Source organism: Hemitrygon akajei, chromosome 23, assembly GCF_048418815.1.
Source record: "Hemitrygon akajei chromosome 23, sHemAka1.3, whole genome shotgun sequence".
Taxonomy (NCBI): domain Eukaryota; kingdom Metazoa; phylum Chordata; class Chondrichthyes; order Myliobatiformes; family Dasyatidae; genus Hemitrygon; species Hemitrygon akajei.
The window spans coordinates 37527518-37551675 of record NC_133146.1 but is presented as its reverse complement, the minus strand read 5'-3'; the positions used below and the strand labels follow the sequence as shown (position 1 = coordinate 37551675).

General features: G+C 40.7%; 1 protein-coding gene across 1 annotated transcript in view; it reads right to left on the bottom strand.

Moving 5' to 3' along the window:
* Positions 1–24158, bottom strand: part of hectd2 (HECT domain containing 2) — a 117971-nt gene that overhangs the window by 44797 nt on the left and 49016 nt on the right. The window contains exons 7-10 of the mRNA XM_073027430.1: positions 9569–9614; positions 8611–8720; positions 5672–5820; positions 2416–2539 (exon numbers count right to left, since the gene is read on the bottom strand). Coding sequence (XP_072883531.1) covers positions 2416–2539; positions 5672–5820; positions 8611–8720; positions 9569–9614 — 429 coding nt within the window. The remainder of the gene's footprint in view (positions 1–2415; positions 2540–5671; positions 5821–8610; positions 8721–9568; positions 9615–24158) is intronic.

Below are 24158 nucleotides of genomic sequence, written 5' to 3'. Positions count from 1 at the left end.
AATACAATTTTTGCATGGTTTTAAGTTCAGCAGAACTTGAGCATTCACAGTCATTTTCTCTAGGTCCATGTAATGATGGAGGATGGGGGGCATGCTAACCAGGGTGACCTAATCACCACTGAGAGTTTCCAGCAAGTTTGGTCACTTGGGAAAACTTTTAAGAAGATTCTAAAGAATTAACGTTTGATGAAGGAGCACCAACAGGCCCAGTTTAAAGACTTCTAAATGTACTTCATTGCTACTACCATAATAGATAAAACATATTCTGCTTATTTGCAATGTCATTTTCAGTCTTTATAAATTAAGTTAATGGTGGTGGATTCACACCATAAAATTCAAGTATTCTTTGCAACTTTTCTTCATAGGCAGTCACTGGTGTACAATAATAATTTGCTTCCACATCAATTTGGTGGGTTCGGAGAAGGTTGACTAAGCCAATGTAGGAAACACAGGCTCTTCCACTGATGGGGCAAGAGTTGGATGGAGGAGGTAGGTGAGTGTTTTGTGAGTAGCTTCCTTCCATCACTTACACAGGGCCTCCATACAAGCTTGAGATTATCGATAGCCTCCCAAATTCCCTTCTCCACTTTTAGTAGTAAAGGACCAGAAATTATCCAAAGATGACATGGATGCTGCCGATTTGAGCCCATGTGCACATTCAGACTAAACTCCAAGTCATCACTGTGTTGTAAAGATAGAGATATCACATGTTAGATAACCAATTACAGCCCATAGCTGGAAAGTCCAGTTGTCCAATGAGCTGGACAATTTTGCCTGAAAAGCACTGCCTCAAGCCAGCCAAATTTACCTACCTTCCTGCCCATCAGCAGGAAATCAGTAGCAGCAGTTGGAGTCTTACACAGTGAAAATCTTCTTTTCATAAGTTATGACTTAAGATTGAGATTGACTTGCACCCATTTCAGTTCTAAGGGTTCTAAGCTGGCTTTTAAAACTACGCTGAGCTCTGCAGGCTCCACTGCAAGTGGGGTAGAGGGTTGGGACAGGATGGGCAGTTCGAGAGACAATGTACCACTTCCAGACTTTATAGCAGGCTCCCCCAGCATTGGATTAGAAGGCTTTCAGTTCCATTCTGAATACTCCTCCTTCACTTTGAGAAGTTGTGGGCCAGCAATTCCACAGATCAGTGGGGTTGCTGCACTTCTCCATGGAAGCTTTGAGAACATCCTTGTATTGTTTCTTCTCTCCTTCACTAATGCTTGCTTGTGACATAACTCAAGAGTGTCTTTCGGAAGTTTGGTGTTGGACATATTAGCTTACTTTTTACCTGCATTCAACCCAGTGACTCTGCAGAATATTCCTCTCTAATGGGAAGCTGATTTTTAGCTGAAATTTCAGAAGCAGAAGAGCTAAGGAACATAACAGGAGTGAGCCATGTATATTCTTAATGCTGCTCCATCATTTAATAGGTTCATAGTTACAAATTGGTTCATTCTTTTACGTTTGTAACATAGGTTAATCTTTATCTCAGTACAATTTTACTGTACTAAATTCATATCCCTTGATTACCATTCATTGGTCTATTAAATAGTTAAGAAATTTTCCAAAGATTCATTATCACTGGATGAAGAAATTTCTTCTCACAGGAATCCTGAATGACCGTGTTAGCGTGTGGCCTAGTGGATAAGGCATCGGTCTAGTGATCTGAAGGTCACTAGTTCAAGCCTCACCTGAGGCAGTGTGTTTGTGTCCTTGATCACCAGTGCCAAGCTGCTTGGGTCCTAGTGCCCTTCCCTTGGACAACATCGGTGGCTTGGAGAGGGGAAGGCTTGCAGCTTGGGCAACTGCTGGTCTCCCATACAACCCTGCCCAGGCCTGCGCCCTGGAAACCTTCCAAGGCGCAAATCCATGATCTCACAAGACTAACGGATGCCTGAATAACCCCTTACTTTACAACTGTGTTCCAGATATCCAAGTCAGGAAAAAATATCTCCTGGTGTACTGAAAACAAGACAATATTGCTATAATAGAACGCATTGATGGCTGACAACCAGCGGCAGATTTCAAGGTAAGCTAGAGTAGGTGAAGAAAGCATGAGTAACTAAGAACCAGTATTATAGAAAATAAAATTAATGTTAAGTCACAATATTCAACAATTCTCCTTCACAATTACCAGAGTGAATTAACTAAATTTGGAATCAATTTGAAGAACTAATCATAGAATTTTTTTTACCTCACTAGTTTATCCTAGACTTGAGGAGATGGTATAAGTCATATGCTGTTACTGATACTTTATTATCAGGCTAGAAAATGTTAAGTAACATCAAACTTAAGAATCATTAAAATACATTGATAAAGAAATTATGCAAATCAATAATTTGTTCATTATATAAGAATACATAGGTTTGTATTAACTTCCTTCTAACTTCAGATGTGGATTCCCCCTTTCATTCTCACCTGTGAGAATTTCCACAACACTGCCAGGTATGATAGTCCTCCGTGAGATCAATATGGTCCAAGGTGGAGTTGTAGAAATCCATGAAGGGAAGAATTGGAGGATTTGCCAGACTATTTGCTGCATCTGTATTAATGGTACCGATTAAAACATCACTAAAATTTAACAACTGCCATTATGTTCATCATTGAAACTCCATGGGAATTTACCGCGTTGAGTAATAATCATTAAAGCAACACTAAAATTTATTATCTCTAATAACAGCAACCATTACAACACTAGAATTTAACTACTGAATAATGGTACCTATTACAACACCACTAATGTAACCACTGAAATATCACTAAAGTTTAACAAATAAAATGTTTTCTCCATATAAATTATAGCCAAAAAATTGCATACATGACTAATTCACTAAATGGAAGAAGCCTCCCAGCTCATTAAGAGAGTGTTGGGTAATTTGCCATACCAATCCAAAATCTAATCCACTACTTTGACCTTTACAATTTGCATTACTCATTTCCTCGCTTATGTAATGTTAAGAGATGCAGTTCTTCTTGCTTCAGTCTCCAATCCCGCATACGATTGTTCCACAAGCCTGCTGCACCTAAAAAAAATCCTAATTTTTTTCCCCTCATTGCCTTAGTGTCTACACTGTAACAATCCTTTCATACTGCTTCCCCAACTACTCACAACATGAATTAAAAAGATTTTAAAAGCACAAATAAATTTTCTCCTAGTTTTCTCTGATTGAGCAGAAGCAGCTCAAGCACCTCTACTAGCATTCGTTTCTCTTTCATGGTCATTTTAGTGAACCTACAGGAAATATATTATTTTTTTAACATATTGGTACACCAATATTTATTAGTGTTCTAAAATGCCATATAAATGAACCATTGCTTTTTATCTAGTAAAACCTGCTTTTGTTAATAAAGTCCAAAAATGCTATTAGATATTTTCATTTTTTCATGGATTCATTCTTTAGAGAATGGGATCTAAGAACATTTAGCCTGCTTTGACTATGTGCATGAATAAATACCACATCACTTCACCTTATCAATGCCTCTCATTCTCCACCCTGCTTTAACTGCTCTGACCACTCATAAACTGCACACAACTTTTAATGTAACATCAATCCATGCTCTAATTTTATACATCTTAATTCTTCGATGTATCTATGGCTCACTTGGTAGCACACTTAGACAAAGGCTCCTCATTCAATAGCACAAGTACAAAAATCTAGGCTGATGCCCTGATGCAGCACTGAGGAAATATTGCAGTTTTGGAGGCTTTCAGAAGAGATATTAAACAGTGACACTCTATCTCACCGTGCTTTTGCTGATAAGTCAAATATCCCATGACAATAACTGAAAGAGAATCCCAATCTTCCCTAGTCAACACTTATCTTTTAGTTTCTATTATCTGATTTGACAATAGTAAAATGGATCAGTTCTTTATAGAAACCTGGTGCGTACTAATTCACTGTAATAAACTGTGTATAAATTGACTACAATGCAAAAATTATTACATTCGCAGGAACTTATTTGGCTGAGAAGCCTTTTGTGAAATCCTGAAAGAGATTCTACAGATGTAAGATAAATGCAATTTTATCTGTAACAACTGGTTTTTAATCATTCCCTGTCCAGTCTCCGAGATGATGTTTCCTCAACATATATTTTATATCCATGACTCTTGTTATAAGCTTAGCAAGAGCCCTAATCCCAATTCAGCTTGGGTATGTATAGCCTGCTGTTTTTTATTATTTTAAAATCTGCTGACATTTATGAATAGTTAAAACAATAAAAATTACAAAAATTAATGCACCTGAAAAAGAAAAAGATAACAGGTTTAATGCTAAAACAATGAAGATAAGTGTTAGTTATCTGGAAGTTACCTGGCTGCCTCAGACCCTTTCTCTCTATTGAAATGAATGGAATTTCACAACTGCTGAAGAACTGTAGAGAGTCGGGGTTCTGTCATTGAACTCGATGAGGAGTACACAGTTGGACTACACTTGAGAAATGTTTGGGGCATCACGCAGGAAGTTCTTGGACTCCAATATTTTTATATGCTTGTCTGTGGATCCCTGACCTCTTAGGCAGTTACAGAGAGAACCACTAACATTTCTCAGAAATATCTGGGTTATTATTCTCCTGGGATGTTGGAGAAAATAATTTTTATGGAGGTCTTAAGTACAAATGTAACAGCTTTTTCCACAAAAATAACTTAAAGGCTTTCGATACTTACTGAGGAGGATTACAAAATATTGCGTGTGATGGATTTGGACAACTTAGAATTCAAAATATTTTTCCACTCTACTGTTCCATAAAAATTACAAACCAATGTCACTTTCCTAGTTTTCAGAGGGTGTAAAAAGTGCATTTAAATCCTACATCAGACTCAATTTAGCATTTTTAATTATCGGTAAATTAAAAAAATGGCAAATGTTGTAAATACTTAGCAGGTCAGGCTTTATCTGTGGGGAGAGAAACCATTTATGTTTCAGTTTGATGAAGTTTGATCAGAATATAGGAGTTCTGATGATATATCATCAACCTGAAATATTGCATTAGAGTCATAGAAAAGCACAGCACAGAAACAGTCCATTCATCCCATTTAGGTAATGCCAAACTATTTAAACTACCCACTCCATCCAACCTACACCCGGACCATAGCCCTCCATAACCCTCCCAGCCTGTACCTATCCAAGCTTCTCTTAAGCACTGAAATCGAGCTTGCATGCATCACTTACACTGGAAACTCATTCCACACTCTCACAACCTTCATGTTCCCCTTAAACATTTCACCTTTCACCCTTAACCCATGAACTCTAGTTGTGGTCCCACCAAACCTCAGTGGAAACAGCCTGCTTGTATTTACCCTATTTATACCCCTCCTAATTTTGTATATATCTATCAAATCTCTGCTCGATCTTCTACATTCCAATTCTGATGGAATGTCATTGATCTGAAACTCTAACTCAGTTTCTCTATTCTCAGATGCTGCCTAACCTATTGAGTATTTCCTATATTTTCTATTTTTATTTCAGATTTCCAGTGTTTGGATTATTTTTTTGCATTTTGATTATTTGATTATTGTCTTTAGCAAAGATAAAATTGCCAGGAAATCTTATTATTAGTAACGTAAACAGGAATAATTTTTTTTCTAGAGGGGCTTCACTGAAAGTGGCATATTTCAGCTTTTTGTCATCGTCTATATTTGAAGAATACGAAGAGACAGAAAGCCACTGGTACTCACTAAGCAGAGCGAGGACCTTGGTTGCTGAAGGAATCCACCACGTACATTTTGCCAGGGGCGGCAAGTCATCTGGCTTTGCTGGGAACAGACGTAGAGATATAAACTGCAGCAATCTTTCGACAAGTTGCTTAAATCTCTTCAAAGGCAATCTGGAGAAAGCACATATCAATTTTTGGAAGGATTCAATAATTATTTTTATTTTATTTTATGAAAAACAGAATTACTGTACGAAGGCTAAAAACGTCCCATATTTATTTCCCATTCGGTGCTTATGTTAGCCACTGTAGCTGGATGAGATGTTATTTATGTTTATTCAAAAACTTGGTTGCAGATGGAATAGTAACTAGACTTTTTGCTACTTTCTGGTAATGAGACTATTCTGTTTTAAATTTGTCCATGATTTTAAAGTTATGATGAAATAAAATATAATTTAACTAACAATATTTTGCAGGGAGATTCACAGGATCATTGATTTAAATATATTGTGTAGTACCTTAAGAATACTCATCTTTTTTAAAGAATTTGGTACAAATATAAATATATATGATTTAGAAATCCTGACCGACAGTCCAGTTCAGAAAGTGGTGGTAATGCATCTTAAAGTTGTTTGCCAACTGCCATTAACCTGCAGAACAAGAAATTTATCCTCTTGAATACAGGTTTGGACATATTAGCAAATAAACAGCTGGTAATCCATTGGAAAGGTCTACTCACGATAATGAACTATTCAGGTGAAATTAAGGGGTCTAATCAACTATCTCATAGCATGAAGCTGAGATGAGATAGGGCAAAAGAAATTCAGGACTTCAAGAAATGTAATACTTCTGAAGAGTGTTTGATAGCATTAGTGAATATTATTGAGGTCTAAAGTTCTCAAAATAATTTCATCAGCTGGGAATCCAATACGAAGCTAGTATAGATATCAGTAATCATAGCTCTAGGTATGTATCCTGAGACTGTCTGGGTGGCTTTTAACTCAATGTAGGGGCCACATTAGAATTATATATTATATCTTGACAGGAGGAAAACCTCATAGTTTCTACCAGCTGTACGTAGAAAGAGTTCTCCTGGACAAATGAGTATGTAAAAATTATCAATGAAAATCATAATCAGACATTGATGAGCAAAGGGAAATATTACAAACAGTTCATGACTTTAAATTATCATCTCAACTGAGTCATAAGCTTGGGTTAATTGCACATTATTAGTCTCATGACTGATTGGCAAGAATCATAGAACTATTTTGGCATGGAAGCAGTGACTGAAATCATAGAATCATTAGAGTGCAAAAGGAGGATATTCAGCTGATTGAGTCTGTGCCAGTTCTTTGCAGAGGCTAGTCACAGGCCTTTCTCCCAGGGCTGAGATGGCTAGCATGGGAGGGCACAGTTTTAAGATGCTTGAAGCAGGTACAGAGGAGATGTTAGGGGTAAGTTTTTTACGCAGAGAGTGGTGAGTGCATGGAATGGGCTGCCGGCGACGGTGGTAGAGGTGGATAAAATAGGGTCTTTTAAGATATTCCTGGATAGGTGCATGGAGCTAAGAAAAATAGAGGGCTATGGGTAACCCTAGGTAATTTCTAAGGTAAGGACATGTTCGGCACAGCTTTGTGGGCCGAAGGGCCTGTGTTGTGCTGTAGGTTTTCTATATTTCTATGATTTCTATGGAACATACTAGTTAGCCCCCTTCTCTTTCTTCACACACCTGCAGATCTTTTCTTGGATGTCTATCCAGCTCCCTGTTAAAGACTGAAACTGCACCTCCCTTTCAAGCAGTGAAATACGGATCACAACCACCTGCTGCCTCAGAAGTCATTTCTCTACAACACACTTCGCTCCTTTGTCAATCATTTTTCACTGTTGTCTCCTTCCGTATTGGGAACAAATTTGCTTTATTCACACTGTGGAAAGCAACTAGTAATGTTGATGATTGATAGAGATACCTGGAAAAATTCTGATGTGCCAATTGTGAAATGGTTGAAAAAGGATCTAGTACTTTCCTGGCATATACAATGAAAAAACTCTTCTCAGGCTTCCTGCCAGGTACAGGTATCAATTTTAACTAATGTTTTGATAACAAACTCTGCCATCCTCATCAGAGTTGAAGCCCGGGTATGTCTAGTCCAGTGGTATTTACACCCCTGTCGTCCATCCTTCCTGATTAATTAGTCCTCATTTAATCATGTTTCTGCTGTCCCACGTTGTTTACAAGCAAATTACAGCTCTTCCATAGGGTGAGATCTTCGGCTTTGTTAAAATTCTTTTCCTTTAGTTTTATTTCAATGGCTTCCTTCACCAAATGGTCACAAAAGCCATTGGCACAGCACAGTAGTTTTGTGCTATCAAAGTCAATCTTATGGCCATTGCAATTAAAATCTTCTGCTACTGCCAATTTCTCTAGATAACCCAAACAGATACACTTACTGTGCTCCCTGATTTGTATTTCCACAGTGTGTCCTGTCTGGCTGATATACACTGCTCCGCATGTACAGTGGAAACCCGCATCAAGGAAGTATAAATACCTCCGGACTAGACATTCCCAGACATCATCCCTGATGAAAGCAGAGTTTGTCACCGAAACATCGGTTAAAATCGATACCCGGACCCGGCTGTAAGCCTGAGAAGGGTTTATTTGTGAAATAGATATTAAGAAATTGACGATCTTGCTGATATCAGTCCCTTTATTTTACAAAGATGTGAGAAATGGAAGAAAAATGATAAATGTTTTTGGAAAACCAACTGTTCAAAACCTTTATAAACTACTTCCCTAGATAAATTAAGTTGAAATGGCCAACACAAGTTCAGCTGCCCTGAAACTCCCCACAGTAAACTGCACTTCCAACAGTCCCACAAAAATACACCAAAGCTATTGTAAATGTGTTAAGAATAAGCCACACCCTTCAGAGTTTCTAGGTGCAGAAAAGAAAAAAAATGTTTTACTTTTGAAACCAGTGAACCAGAAAGTGATGATCCGCCTCAGACAGACTGGCCATCTGCCGTAACAAGTGGGCGTAGATAACGTACGTTGATGTGCTCGCAAATTGAGGATTCTGCAGGAAAGTAAAACAGCTCATGTTGAATATCTGATTAGAAACCCAGGACACAAACAAATTGCACGTTCAGTGGCTTCTTCATTATGTACCCCTGTACACCTGCTCGTTAATACAATTATCTAATCAGCCAATCATGTGGCAGCAACTCAAATCAGAAATACACGCAAACATGGTCAAGAGGTTCGGTTGTTCAGACCAAACATCAGAACGGGGAGGAATTGTGATCTAAGTGAATTTGACCATGGAATGATTGTTGATGCCAGATGGGGTGGTTTGTGTCTCTCAGAAACTGCAGACCTCCTGGGATTTTCACGCACAACAATCTCTAGTGTTTACAGAGAATGGTGTGACAAAATAATCCAGTGAGCGGCAGCTCCGCAAGCGAAAACACCTTGTTAATGAGAAAGGTCAGAGGAGAATGCCCAGACTGGTTCATGCTAACAGGTAGCTAACAGTAACTGAAATAGCCAACAGTGATGTGCAGAAGAGCATTTCTGAACGCACAACGCATCAAACCTTGAAGTGGATGAGGTACAGCAGCAGAAGATCACAAACATACACTGCGTGGCCGCTTTATTAGATACAGTAGATACCGAATAACGTGAACAATGAGTATATTCAACTGCTTCAGCATGAAACCCGACAACAGATTGTGAAGCAACATATGGCAATCAGATCACATACAAATCATGTGCCCCATTTGGTCTCAGTTGCTATCCGTGCTCCATTCAAACTACTTAAAGGCAGCATGCTTAATAATAGATACAAGATGAATATTTTGTGAGATTTTAGCAACTTTTGATTATATCCAATAATCAGAAACTATAAGATTAATAGACCCATACCTGCACAAGTAACAAATAAGCTCGGAGATCATCCTTTGTCTGTGGCCTAGAAAAATTGAAAAATAAATTCAGTATTAATTGGTATCAAAGGAGAAGGATGAAGTTTCTGTATGCAATTCCAGTTACAGGTTGATACACCAATAACAATAGATGCTGAGTCCAAATGAAGACACAATTCAACCAAATAATTATTGTGAATGCCTAATGAAAACCAGGTTGTCACACAGTAACACTTAGTTAGCAATTTTCACTCTCCTGGGGCCTTCACTATTAATTGCCTGATACAGCTTCTGAGTGATCATTTTGTAACCGATACACAACCCACGTGTATGACTGCAGTTTGAAAGGGAGAAGCTAAAATCTAACATCTTAGTATTTTAGTGGAGTGAAGGGTAATGCCAGGGGATGAGAGAGGAGCTGGCCGAAGTTGATTGGAAGGGGACACCAGCATGGATGATGGCAAAACGGCAATGACTGGAGTTTCTGGGAGCAACTCAGAAGATGCAGGATAGATTCATCTCAAAGAAGAAGCATTCTAAAGAGCGGTTGAGACAACTGTGGCTGACAAAGCAATCAAAGCAGCATAAAAGCAAGACAGAGGGTAAATAATACAGCAAAATTTAATGGGGAAACTAGAAGATTGAAAAGCTTTTAAAGACCAACAGAAGGCAACTAAAAAAGCAATAAGGAAAGAAAAGATGAAATATGAAGGTAAGCTTCCAGATAATATAAAAGAGGCCTAATTCTATTCCGATAAGTTATGGTCTTATCACACACATTCCAGCAGATATTGTAGATAGTAAATAAAAAATGAATACATGTTTGTTTTTTTTCCGCTCTCCATTCATTCTGAAGCCACTGCAAGAGCCCTCCTGTTACACTAGGTGGAGTTAGTTAGCACAAAACCAAATTGTAATTGAAGCTGGTGGATAATAATAATAATAATAATAATAATAATAATAATAATAATAAAATGGGATAAATAAAAAAACCCTCAAATTAATGTAGGATTAGTCTTATTGGGTCATTGACTGTCAGAACTAGTGGGATGAAGGTCCTATTTCTCTTTGTGATTCTAACCTGGAACCCCGTAAAGAAGTAGGTTTTGGCAATTCCTCCAGAAGCAACTAATCCTCTGAGAAGCAGTGATTCTCTCAGTCTGGTGTAACCACTGATAAACAGGATATTTCTGACCCAGCTAAGTTGTCTATGAGCAAACCAGAGCTTTGGTTTCTATTGCAGTCTTAAATGTACATCTTTCTCAGTCATCAAGTGAGATAATACTAAAATAAAGTCACTTGAAGTGGTTTCTGTTCTGACGATGTGAAATCCATCGAAATCAAACTGAGAAGCTTTTGTGCTGGAAGAGTCTTGCTCATCTCATTCAGGAAGATCTCATGAAAAACATTAATTTTAGAATGATATCAATTCTGTTCACTTAGGGGAGTTAATTCCACTTACAAAAACATAAGCGTTTTCAAGAAAGCGCCAAAAGCAGCCCAATAAAGACGAACAGGTCCTCTCTTCTCAACGTATACTGCTACCCTTAACAACGTTGGTAGCTCTGAGTTGGCGACAACAGTGTAAGTCAGTGTGGCAGCAGTACACTGCCTCCAGAGGCAATAAATCAGATAGGTAACGCCTCTTTCATATCAACATTTTCATAGTCATAGAATCATAGAAAAGTACAGCACAGAAACAGGCCCTTTGGCCCATCTAGTCCATGCCGAACCATTTAGACAGCCTACTCCCGTCGATCTGCACCGGGACCACAGCATTCCATACGCCTACCATCCAAGTACCTATCCAAACTTCTCTTAAGCATTGAAATCGAGCTTGCATGCACCACTGGGGCTGACAGTTTGTTCTACACTCTTGTGACCCTCTGAGTGAAGAAGTTTCCCCTCGTGTTCCCCTTAAAACTTTTCACCTTTCACCCTTAACCCATGACCTCTGGTTGTAGTCCCACCAACCTCAGTGGAAAATATCTGTTTGCATTTACCCTATCTATACCCCTCATAATTTTACATACCTCTATTAAATCTCTTTTCAATCTTCTATGTTCCAAGGAATAAAGTCCTAACCTATTCAATCTTTCCTTATAACTCAGATCCTCCAGGCCTAGTAACATCCTTATAAATTTTGTCTGCACTCTTCCAACCGTATTTACATCTTTCCTGTAGGTAGGTGACCAAAACTCCACATAATACTCCAAATTAGGCCTCACCAACATCTTGTTCAGCCCCAACCTATCTTCTGTACAATTCCTTTATAATTTTATATAAATTAGTAAAATTATCAAACGTACTAGCAGCAAAAGCAAATGTGCTTGAAATTAAAGGCATAAGTAAATTGCTTTGATAAAGGCTTTAAACATCTCCTTTCCAAATCTGTGGAATGAATTACAATGATCATACACAGTAAAATTGTGTGAGGCTAGCACAGAAAGGAATCCACCTGCTAAGTCTATGGGATGTATTCTGTAAATGTAACCACACTACATTGGGGCAGTTTGTAAATCTGACTCAGTTAATCTTGAAGATTAATCACTTTCTAAATTCCACCTAATAACTGTCATTTTGAACAGCTGCCCACTGTCCCATTTTCTGGCATAATTAGGGTGATAGGTTGCTCTATACACTGCCTTCAAATAAGTGCTGGGATTTGGAGGCTGGATTGAGGGTTGATTGTTTATAAAGTCACATGGCATGTAGTACCTTTAACAAAGCATTCAAACAAGCAGCTCTATTTTTACTTTTCTTCGCGAGTGCTATCCGTTAATACAGCGCGGTGATCAATTCATATCCTGAGTGGCGCTGGGCTCCTCTCTGCTCAAGTGCAGTTCTTGGTCTCTGTGTTTGCAAACTTCAGGAGCACACTGGTCATTAAAGTGGGCTCTGTGGCCTTTATGTTTACAGCACTGCGGTGGTTAGTTTGGATTAACTCTCTGCTTGAATGGTGTGACGCACTGTTTGTGTGGTGCTGTAGGATCTATTCACTACGCACGATGAGTAAGCAGAGTGTGTGGTATGCAGCTCAATGTCAAAACTTATTATCACCAGATAAATCCAGCTGAGTTTCACTTGAGCTAATCTACTTCAAGTAACATAAGGTTCTTTCACAGCTAAAACTCGAGATGTTGAAAGTAAGAAAGACAGGAGAGCAAGGTAATCTGTCAGGAAGTGAGAGGGAGATTGGCTTAAAGCAAGTGATCGTGTTTAAATTGGTAAAATGGTTTATTATTGTCACGTACTGAATTATAGGGAAGATCTTGTCTTGTGTACTGTTTATACAGATCAATGTGCATGAGGTAATACGAGGTAAGACAATCACAGAATAATGTGTTCTCCTCTGGCATCCTGACAGCAACTTACATACCACCCGCGCTGACAATAATCAAGCACTTGAGATACTGCATGATGCCATCACCAGGTAAGAAACAGTCCGCCCCAGTGCATCATAGTTGGGGATTTCATTCAGGCTTATTTGAAGAAAACCCTACCCAATTACCATTAGCACCAGAGGTCCCAACACACTATACCACTGCTATACTAGGATAAGGAAAGCTTACTGTTTTATGCCCAGACTGCATTTTGGGAAGTCTGATCACTTGGCTGCCCTCCTACCTGCATTTTAGCAGAGGCTAAAGAGCAAGGCTCCAGAGATTCGGACAACCGAGACGTGGTCATGGGGATCAGAGGAGTGGATATACGATTGCTTTGAGTCGGTGGGCTGGGCTGTGTTCAAGGACAGTTGTCATAGACTTTATAAGGACGGCTGTAGACAAAATTACTCAAGTTGTTCCCCAATCAGAAGCCCTGGGTAAACCACAATCTGCTGAGGGCCCGAGCAGAAGCATGGAATTCTGGTGACCACGAACGTTGCAAGTGGTCCAGGTACATTCTTTGGAAACAAATCTCACAGGTGAAGTGGCAATCCTGTACTAAACTGGAATCAATGAAGGATGCTCGACACCTGTAGTAGGGCTTGAATACCATCACCTCTTACAAAGTGAAATCAATACGTGACAGTAGGGCTTCCAGATGAGCTCAATGTTTTCAATGCTCGTTTGACTGTCAAAACACGGAGGAGCCATCACAAACTCTCACAGCCCCTCATAACCCTGTGGTTTGATTCTCTGAGGCCTATGTAAGAGTATCCTTCAGGAGGGTGAAGTGACAGAAAGCATCCAGCCCAGATGAGGTACCTGTGCAAGTACTAAAGACCTGCACTGATCAACTGGCTGAAGCATTCATTGAGATCTTACGCTTCTTGCTTTGGCCACCTAAGGTATCCCCCCACCCCCGCTTCAAGCAGGCTTCAATTATACCTGTGCCTGAGATGGTAACCTGTCTCAATGACTATCATCCAGCAGCAATAATATCCACAGTGATGAAGCATTTTGAGAGGCTGGTGATGAAACATATCAACTCCTGCCTGAAAGTAACTTGGATCCATTACAATTTGCCTACCAGAGCAACAGGTCAACAGCAGATGCTAATTCATTGGCTCTTCACTCAACCCTGGAACATCTGGACAGCAAAGATGCCTACATCAGGATGCTCTTTATTGACTACAGCTTAGTATATAATACTATCATTCTCTCAAAGGTGATCAATAAGCTTCAACACTTTGGCCTCAATACCTCCTTGTGCTATTGAATCCTTAACTTCCTCACTTTCAGACCCCAGTCGGTTTGGATTGGCAACAATATCTCCTCCACAATCTGAATCAGCTCAGGTGCACCACAGGCTGTGTGTTTATTCCCCCTGTTCTACTCGATTTTTATTTATGACTGTGTGGCTAAGCACAGCTCCAATGTCATACTCAAGTTTGCTGACAATACCACTGCCATAGGTAAAGGTGGTGATGAATCAGCATATAGGAGGGAGATTGAAAACCTGGCTGAGTGGTGCCACAACAACCACCTCTTACTCAACGTCAGCAAGACCAAGGAGCTGATTAATGACTTCGGGAGGAGGAAACTGGAGATCCAAGAACCAGTCCTTATCAAGGGATTAAAGGGGGAGAGGGTCAGCAACTTTACATTCCTCACTGTTATCATTTCAAACGACCTGTCCTGGGCCCTGCACTTACGAAGGAAGCACAACACCTCTACTTCCTTAGAAAATTGCAAAGATTCTGCATGACATCTACAACTTTGCCAAACAACTATAGATGTGTGATGGAGAGTATTTTGACTGGCTGTGTTACAGCCCATATGGAAACACCTCTTGAATGGAAAATCTTACAAAAAGTAGTGGACACAGGTCAGTTCACCATGGGTAAAGCTCTCCCCACCATTGAGCACATCTACCCAGAGCATTCTCACAGAAAAGCAGTATCCATCATCAGGGACCACCACAACCCAGGTCACGTACTCATCTCACTATTGCCATCAGAAAGAAAGCACAGGAACCTTAGTACTCACACCAGCAGGTTCCTGAACCAGAGGGGATGACTTTACTCAATTTCACTTGCCCATCACTGACCTGTTTTCACAACCTATAGACTCATTTTCAAGGACTCTTCATCTCATGTTCTCAATATTTATTGTTTATTTATTATTATGATTTTTTTTTTCTTTTTGCATTTGCACAATTTGTTGTCTTTTGCAGACTGGTTGTCCACCCTGTCGGTGTGGTCTTTCATTGATTCCATTATGGTTATTGGATTTATTGAGTATGCTTGCAAGAAAATGAATCTCGAGTTGTATATGGTGATGTGTGTGTGTGTGTGTGTGTGTGTGTGTGTGTGTGTGTGTGTGTGTGTGTGTGTGTGTGTGTGTGTGTGTGTGTGTGTGTGTGTGTGTGTGTGTGTTTGTGTACTTTGATAATAAGCTTATTTTGAACTTTGAAGTGTGACAGTTGGAAAATGTGCTGAACAGGTACATGATAAGTTGCAAGGTTATAACAAGATAGACTGGAAGGTAACGAGTCCATGTTATTGTAATAAGGGGCAGTTCAGTATTCTTATAACAGTGGGACAGGAGCTCAGCTTGAACCTAGTGGTATGTGCTTTCAGGCTTTTGTATATTTAGCCTGATGGGAGGGAAGAGAAGAGGGAATATCCAGAGCTTTCTTGGATCACTTTTCCTACAAAATTTGACGAGGATCAGATGTTTGCCAAAGCTTCTGCTGCTCCTTGGATTGCTGTAGATACAGCCTCACCATCAGGCACACCACTGGGCCACTTTAGCAACACTTGACCTTTAAATCAGCAGTTACAATGAATTTCCTTGGTTCCATTTCTTGTCAGGGCAGCACCAATGATGCAAATCATATTTCCCACAATGCAAGAGGGTCCTTTGCCCTAAAAGTAATGTGTTCACCTCTTCTTTAAGAATATGGTATTAGGCCAAGGGGAACAGAAGTTTTCTACATTGGTGGAATAACAGTGATGAAATTGCAAGATTGACTTTACTCATATTACACTGATAGCTTGCAAAGATGTTCTTGGAAAGGCCTCGTGTGAAGCTGTTTCACAAACATGCCCAGATGACACTGAGGAAAAATGCACAACAGTTGAGGAGTTACCATGACAACTATATCCTATGACAATTTACTGTGCCCTTCCTTTCTAGACACTGTGTCTGTTAGTTAGACATGGCACTCCAAAGCCTGGCTCCACACAGCTCAGGCCCAAGTAGAGAAAGGGAATGTAGTGAGAGCCATTCCAACATTATAATGTAGATGAGCAGAAAATCAGAGCATTAAGCAATAACTCTGTTGCTTAAATTGCTTGGGTGTTGTCCTGCACAAACCATATATTGGGTCCTACACAACATGCCAATTATGTGGCCTTGGCTTAAGTAAGTTTAGATGATCAAGAGATGGTGGAACAGGAGGAAAAGGAGGGTGGATGAGAGGAAGAATGCAGAACCTCTCGATCCTGTCAGGGAAAGGCTGATGGAATTAAGCTTTTGGTGAGATGGAAATGGAATGGGATCCTTTTTTACCTCTGAGAGTGTAGCGATTCATACCGATTTAGGCCAATTCATTCACAGCGAGACCTGGACATAATTTGGAAATAGACCAATAAGTGGTAGGTAACTTCAGTCCTACACAGTGGATGGAAGCTATCATCATTTGCACGATTTCTTTTCGCACCATGATGGAGTGGAATTTGATGTTTGAACAGGATGGTTCTGTGGTTCTTTGTTTTGTGACAGTCTGTGGGGAAGATGTATTTCAAGGTTGTATACTGTGATAATAAATGTACTTTGAATCTTAAATCATTGAACTTCCAAGTCATAAACCTACCTCTTAATATTCATTACCACTGCTTTCATTGAATACCTGCTGTCAGGATCTTAGAATCTGGGGAGGGAGTGGGTGGTGTTGGAGAGAGGACAGATCTGGGGGCATAGCATGAGGGAGATTTATACTGACCAGAAATTTCAGCTACATAGCTGAAAGAGTGAGGCAGAGCTTAGATAATGAGTGGAAAGTGACTCACCTCCTCACTTTTCAAAGGCTTTCTATCATCGACAAGCCTGCATGAATGCATCTCCAGCAACATTCAACAGGCTCAACACCATCTAGTGCATGACAGAACAGTCTAATTTGCAGCACAAGCATGTCCCTAAAAGTTCAGTCCTTTTCTGACCAACGCACAACTTAATACGAGTGCTTTGCAGTAAATTGCCAAGACTTCTCAGCACCAGCTTCAAACCTGTGACCCTTATTCAGAAGCAAAAGGGCAGCATTTATACGGGAACATTACTATGCTTTCGCCAATTAACTGGACTCTGTAACCAAGCACTCATACCTCAATTGTACTTTATTTAACTCAGACCATAATACATAGGAGCAAAATTAGGCCATTCGTCTCATGGAGTCTGCTCCGCCCTTCAATCATGGCTGATCCTTTTATCCCCTCCTCAGCCCCACTCCCTGGCCTTCTCTCTGTAACCTTTGATGCCGAGTCCAATCAAAAACCTATCAATCTCTGCCTTAAATGCACTGAACAACCTGGCCTCCACAGCTGCCTGTGGTAACAAATTCCACAAATTCACCACCCTCTGGCTGAAGAAATTTTGCCGCATCTCTGTTTTAAAAGGGCGACCCTCTATCCTGAGGTTGTTCCCTCTTGTCCTACACTGTCCCACCATGGGAAACATCCTTTCCACATCTACTCTGTCTTGGCCTTTCAACATTCGAAAGGTTTCAATGAGATCTCCCCTCATCCTTCTCATTTCCAGCGAGTGCAGTTCCAGAGCTATCAAGTGTTCCTCATATGATAACCTTTTTATTCCCTGAATCATCCTTTTGAACCACCTCTAGACCCTCTCTAATGCCAGTACATCTTTTCTTAGATGAGGGGCCCAAAACTGTTCACAATATTCAAGGTGCGGCCTCATCGGTGCCTTATAAAACCTCAGCATCACATCCTACTCTTGTATTCTAGACCTCTTGAAATGAATGCTAATATTACATTTGCATTCCTCACTCTAACTCAACCTCAAGTTAACCTTTAGGGTGTTCTGCACAAGGACTCCCAAGTCCCTTTGCGTCTCAGATTTTTGGGTTTTCTCCCCATTTAGAAAATAGTCTGCACATTTATTTCTACTCCCAAAGTACACAACCATGCATTTTCCAACATTATATTTCATTTGCTACTTTCTTGCCCATTCTCCTAATCTGTCTGAGTCCTGCAGACTACTTGGTTCCTCAACACTACCTGCCTCTCGACCAATTTTCATAACATTTGTAAACTTGGCAACAAAGCCATCTATTCCATCATCTAAATCAGTTACATACAGCATAAAGAGAAGTGGTCTCAACACCCACCCCTGCAAAAAACAACTTGTCACTGTCAGACAACCAGATAAGGATCCTTTTATTCCCACTTGCTCCCTCCTACCAATCAGCCATTTCTCCAACCATATTAGTAACTTTCCTATAATACCATGGGCTCTTAACTTGGTAAGCAGCATCATGAGTGGCACCTTGTCAAAGGCCTACTGTAAGTCCAAATATACACCATCCACTGCATCCCCTTTATCTATCCTACTTGCAATCTCCTCAAAGAATTCCAATAGGTTTGTCAGGCAAGATTTCCCCTGAAGGAAACCATGCTGACTTTGTTGTATCTTGTCCTGTGTCACCAGTACTCCATAACCTCATCCTTAACAATTGACTCTGACATTTTCCCAACCACTGAGTCAAGCTAACTGGTCTATAATTTATTTTATGTTGCCTTTCTCTTTCTTAAAGAGCGGAGAGACATTTACAATTTTCCAGTTTCTCCAGCACCATGCCAGATCATTTTGAAAGATCATTGTTAACGTCTCCATAATCTCTACCACTACCTTTTTCAGAACCCTAGGGTGCAGTTTGGGTCCGGTGACTTATGTACCCTTAGGTCTTTCAGCTTTTTGAGCACCTTCTCCCTTGTAATAGTAACTGCACTCACTTCTCCTTCACACACTACAACATCAGGCACACTGCTAGTATCTTCCACAGTGAAGACTGATGCAAAATACTCATTTAGTTCATCTGCCATCTCCTTGTCCCCTGTTATTATTCCTCCGGCCTCATTCTCTAGTGGTCCTATATCCAATCTCATCTCTCCTTTATTTTTTACATATTTGAATAAGCTTTTACTATCCGCTTTGATATTATTTGCTAGCTTGCTCTCATATTTCATCTTTTCCCTACTAATGATTCTTTTAGTTGTGCAAAAGGAGAACAGAATGGCCCCAGCCACCACACTCTTCTGAAGCCAGGTCAGAAAAATGCTATTGTCACACAGAATTGGCTTATCATTTAGGATATTGACCATTTGGTAAACTGTGCATGTTTGAATTCCTAAGTTGCAAGATCAATTGCCATTCACAATAGGGGAGTTAAAAGTCAATAAAAATTACATGCTAACAACAGACATTAAGTGCAGCCTCAAATTCTGCCCTTGCCTCATCAATGTACAGCTTTTTGCTTGGTACAGGAATTTTGTCGCCCAAGTATTTAGTCTATGCTATAAATATTGCCCTAACTACTGTATACACACATTTTAATATTAAAATGTTTCTGATTCATAATTCAGAATTCAAAGGTTAATTTTATTGTCAAAGTACACATGTACAATACAACTCCGACACTTGTCTTCTCCAGATAGCCATGAAACGCAGAGAAACCATGGGAGTTGTTATTGAAAAAAAAGACCTCACTCCCCCCTAACATGAAAAAGAAACAAAACTCACAAACCCCAAAACTCTACACCCCCAGCAGAAAAAAACTACCAGATTATCCACACCCCCCAAAACCCCCTCCCTCGCAGAAAAAACTGCACAATAGCATCAAAACCCCCAACCCCTCTCACACATACAGAAACTAATAGATTCACCCACACCAAATAACACCAATAAACACCGCTAAATAACACCAATAAACATCAGACCCCAAGTCCCCAACTCCTCCCTCATCATCCACCCACCAATCAGCAACAAGAAAGAAAACACCAAAAACAGAAGGAGACCAATAGAAAGTACAGTTCAGTAATCACATAAATCTCAGAATATCTAAAACATCCTTCTGTCAGCTTTCGAGGAGAGCGGCTGCATAAACTCAGTCCTTCTGTGAGGTGTGACTGCCACATTGTGTCTGTACGCAAATGCCACCGCCCTGGCTACTGATCCCATGGCCTCCACTGAGGGCGATTGCTGACCTCCTCCGTAGTCACCTTCATGCTTCAAGCTTCCTTACCATTTCCAGATGGATTTGTTCATGAACCCGCGCCCCATCTCTGGTCTTTTCCACAAAGCGGTTCATGTCCTCGGTCCTTCTCAGGACTTCGTCTCTGGTCCTCGTTGGATATAGCAGAGCGCAAGATCATTTAACCAAAATCAAAACCGCACATCACAGGCTCCAACACAATCAAGACAAAAAGAACAAGCAGAAAACATAGAGAAAGTGAAATAATTGAAAAGATTGTCTATCTGGAAGATACAAACTCGAGGAAATCTGCAGATGCTGGAAATTCAAGCAACACACACAAAATGCTGGTGGAACACAGTAGGCCAGGCAGCATCTGTCCTGACAAAGTGTCTCGGCCTGAAACATCGTCTGTACTTCTTCCTATAGATGTTGCCTGGCCTGCTGCGTTCCACCAGCATTTTGTGTGGGTTGCCACCTGGAAGATGTTGCCCGAGGAATGGTTGTTAGCTGGTGTCAGCATTAGCCTGAATCATTGAATCAGAATTATTATTCTGATTATTAATCTGATTCAATGATTCAGAATTTTAGTTCTGAATATTGGTGCATATCTATCACAGGATATTCAGAATATCAGCACAGGAGCATCATGGGGATGTGTTCTTAGCCCTCTCCTCTACTCGCTTTGCTTCCTGTGACTGTGTGGCTAAGCACAGCTCTAACACCATATACAGGTTTGTTGTTGTGGGCTGTATCAAAGGGAGTGACGAATCAGCATTCAGGAGCAAGACTAAAACCTTGGCTAAGTGAGCTAATAACAACCTCTCACTCATTGCCAATAACCGAGCACTCATGGAGATAACACACTTGACCACTGCTACACCTCCTTCCGCAAGGAAGCTTACATCGCTGGCAATCAGCAGGAGCTCGAGAAGCAGCTGTGATCTGCGCAAAGCTATCAAGGCTGCGAAACAACAATATAGGGAGAAGACTGAGTCAAGATTCACAATGAATAGCACACATGACTTGTGGCGAGGGCTGCAAACCATTGCAGACTTCAAAGCCAAACGTAGTGGTGCTGCCAACATCACGGCCTCTCTCCCCAGATGAACTCAATCACTTTTACACTCAGTTCGATGTCGCTAACTCCGAGCCTCCGAGGAAAGCCACTGCTACAACCTGCAATGTGGTCATCTCTGAGGCTGAGGTATGCAGATGTTTACAATGAGTGGACAGTCGCAAGGCTGCGGGACCGGACAGCATCCCAGGGCGAGTACTCAGGATGCAGCACAACTGGCAGGTGTGTTTACAGACATTTTTTAATCTCTTCCTCTCCCAGTGCCCTCCTGCTTCAAATTATCCACCATTGTCCCTGTACCAAAGAAGACCAAGGTAACATGCCTGAACAACTGGCGTCCAGTCACACTCACCTCAATAATAAGCAAATGTTTTGAGAGGCTGGCAAGGATTACATCTGCAGCTTGCTATCACCCAAACTGGACCCCCTACGATTCACCTACCGACATAACCTATCGACAGATGACACAATAGCCACTGCTCTACGTACCGTCCTTACACATCTGGAGAAGAAAGATGTTTATGTGAGAATGCTGTTCTTGGCCTACAGTTCAGCATTCAACACCATAATTCCATCCAGGCTCAACAGGAAGCTCAGACATCTCGGCCTTCACCCTGCCTTGTGCAGCTGGATCCTGCACTTCCTGTCAGATCGCTGGCAGGTGGAAAGAGTGAGTTCCCTCACCTCGGCCCCTCTGACTCAAAACACAGGAGCCCCTCAGGGCTGTGGACTAAGTCCCCTCCTTTACTCTCTGTATACCCATGACTGTGTTGCGACCCACAGCTCTAATCTGCTAATTAAATTTGGCGACGACACTACATTGATTGGCCTAATCTCAAACAATAATGAGGTGGCCTATAGGGAAGAAGTCAACTCTCTGACACAGTGGTATTAAGAAAACAACCTCTCCCTCAATGTCACAAAAACAAAGGAGCTGGTTGTGGACTACAGGAGGAATGGAGACGGGTAACCCCTATTGTCATCAATGGATCTGGGGAGTAGAGGGTAAACAGCTTTAAGTTCCTTGGCATCCGCATCACTGAGGACCTCACGTGGTCTGTACATACCAGCTGTGTGGTGAAAAAGGCAAAACAGCAACTCTTTCACCTCAGACAGTTGAGAAAGTTTGGTATGGGCCCCCAAATCCTAGGAACTTTCTACAGGGGCACAACTTAGAGCATGCTGACTAGCTGCATCACTGCCTGGTATGGGAACTGTACTTCCCTCAATTGCAGGACTCTGCAGAGAGTGGTGCGGACAGCCCAGCGCATCTGTAGTTGTGAACTTCCCATGATTCAGGACATTTACAAAGACAGGTGTGAGAAAAGGATCATTGGGGATCAAAGTCACCCCAACCACAATCTATTCCAGCTGCTACCATCTGGGAAATGGTACTGCAACATGAAAGCCAGGACCAATAGGCTCTGGGGCAGCTTCTTCCACCAGGCCATCAGACTGATTAATTCATGCTGACACAAGCGTATTTGTATGTTACACTGACTGTTCTATTTATTATAAATTACTATGATTACATATTGCACATTTAGACAGAGGTGTAACATATAGATTTTTACTCCTTGTGTATGTAAGAAATAGTCAATTCAATTCTAAGACCAAGGAACCGATTGTAGACCAGGAGAGGGAAACCAGAGGTCCATGAGCCAGTAATAATCTGAGGATCAGAGGTGAAGAGGGTCAGTAACTTTAAATCCCTGGGTGTCACTATCTCAGAGGACCTGTCCTGATCCATCATATAAGCACAATTGCAAAGAAATCATAGCAGTGCCTCTACTTCCTCCGGAGTCTCCAGATATTCGGCATGTCATCAAAAACCTTGGCGAACTTCTATAGATGTGTGGTGGAAAGTGTTCTGACTGACTACATTATGACTTGGCTTGGGAAAACCAATGGCTCTGAATGGAAAATCATTCCAAAGGTAGTGGGTTTGGCCCTCCCAACTACTGAGCACATCTACATGAAATGTTGCTGGAGGAAAGCAGGATCCATTATCCATGATCCTCACCACTCAGGCCATATGCTCCTCACTGCTGCCACCAGGTAGAAGGTAAAAATGCCTCAGGAGTCACACCACCAGTTTCAAGAACAGTTACTACCCCTCAATCCGTCAGGCTCTTGAACAAGAAGTGAGAACTACATTCATTCTATTTATGGTGTTCCCACAACCGATGGACTCACTTTAAAGACTCTTTATCTTGTTAGTTCATACGCGTTACTTATTACTATTTCTTTATAGTTGCATTTGCACAGCTTGTTGTTCATTGATCCTGTTTAACAGTTAATGTTCTATTGATTTGCTGAGTATGCACGCAGGAGAGTGAATCTCAGGGTTGTATCTGGTAACATGTATGTACTCTGATAATAAATTTTATTTTGAATGTTGGTGGAGAAATTCAATATCCCTCATCGGTATTTAGGTAGGTGGGTGGTTAAATTGCTGAACCAGCAACCGGGCCTCTCACAACTCAGAGATATGAGTCTGAATTCCCAAATGGCAGCTGGTGAATTTCAATTCAACTAATGGAGTAAATTCTGAATTATTAAAAAATCTAATTTAGTACTGACGACAATAAAACCACTGGGTTGCTGTGGAAACATTTGCAACTCAATAATGTCCCTCAAAGAAGAAAGGCTACAACCTTTAACTAGTCTGGCCTGCATGTAACTCCTGCCCCACCAATATGGCTCCTTCAATAGCCTTCACAGTACAGGGGTAATTAAGAATGAGCACTGAATGTTCACATTTCCAGCCACATCACATTCTGTGAATGAAGACATTCTTAAGATGTTTGTTTTTCTTATTCTCTAACTGGAAACATTTCCTCTTTGGTGAATGCTT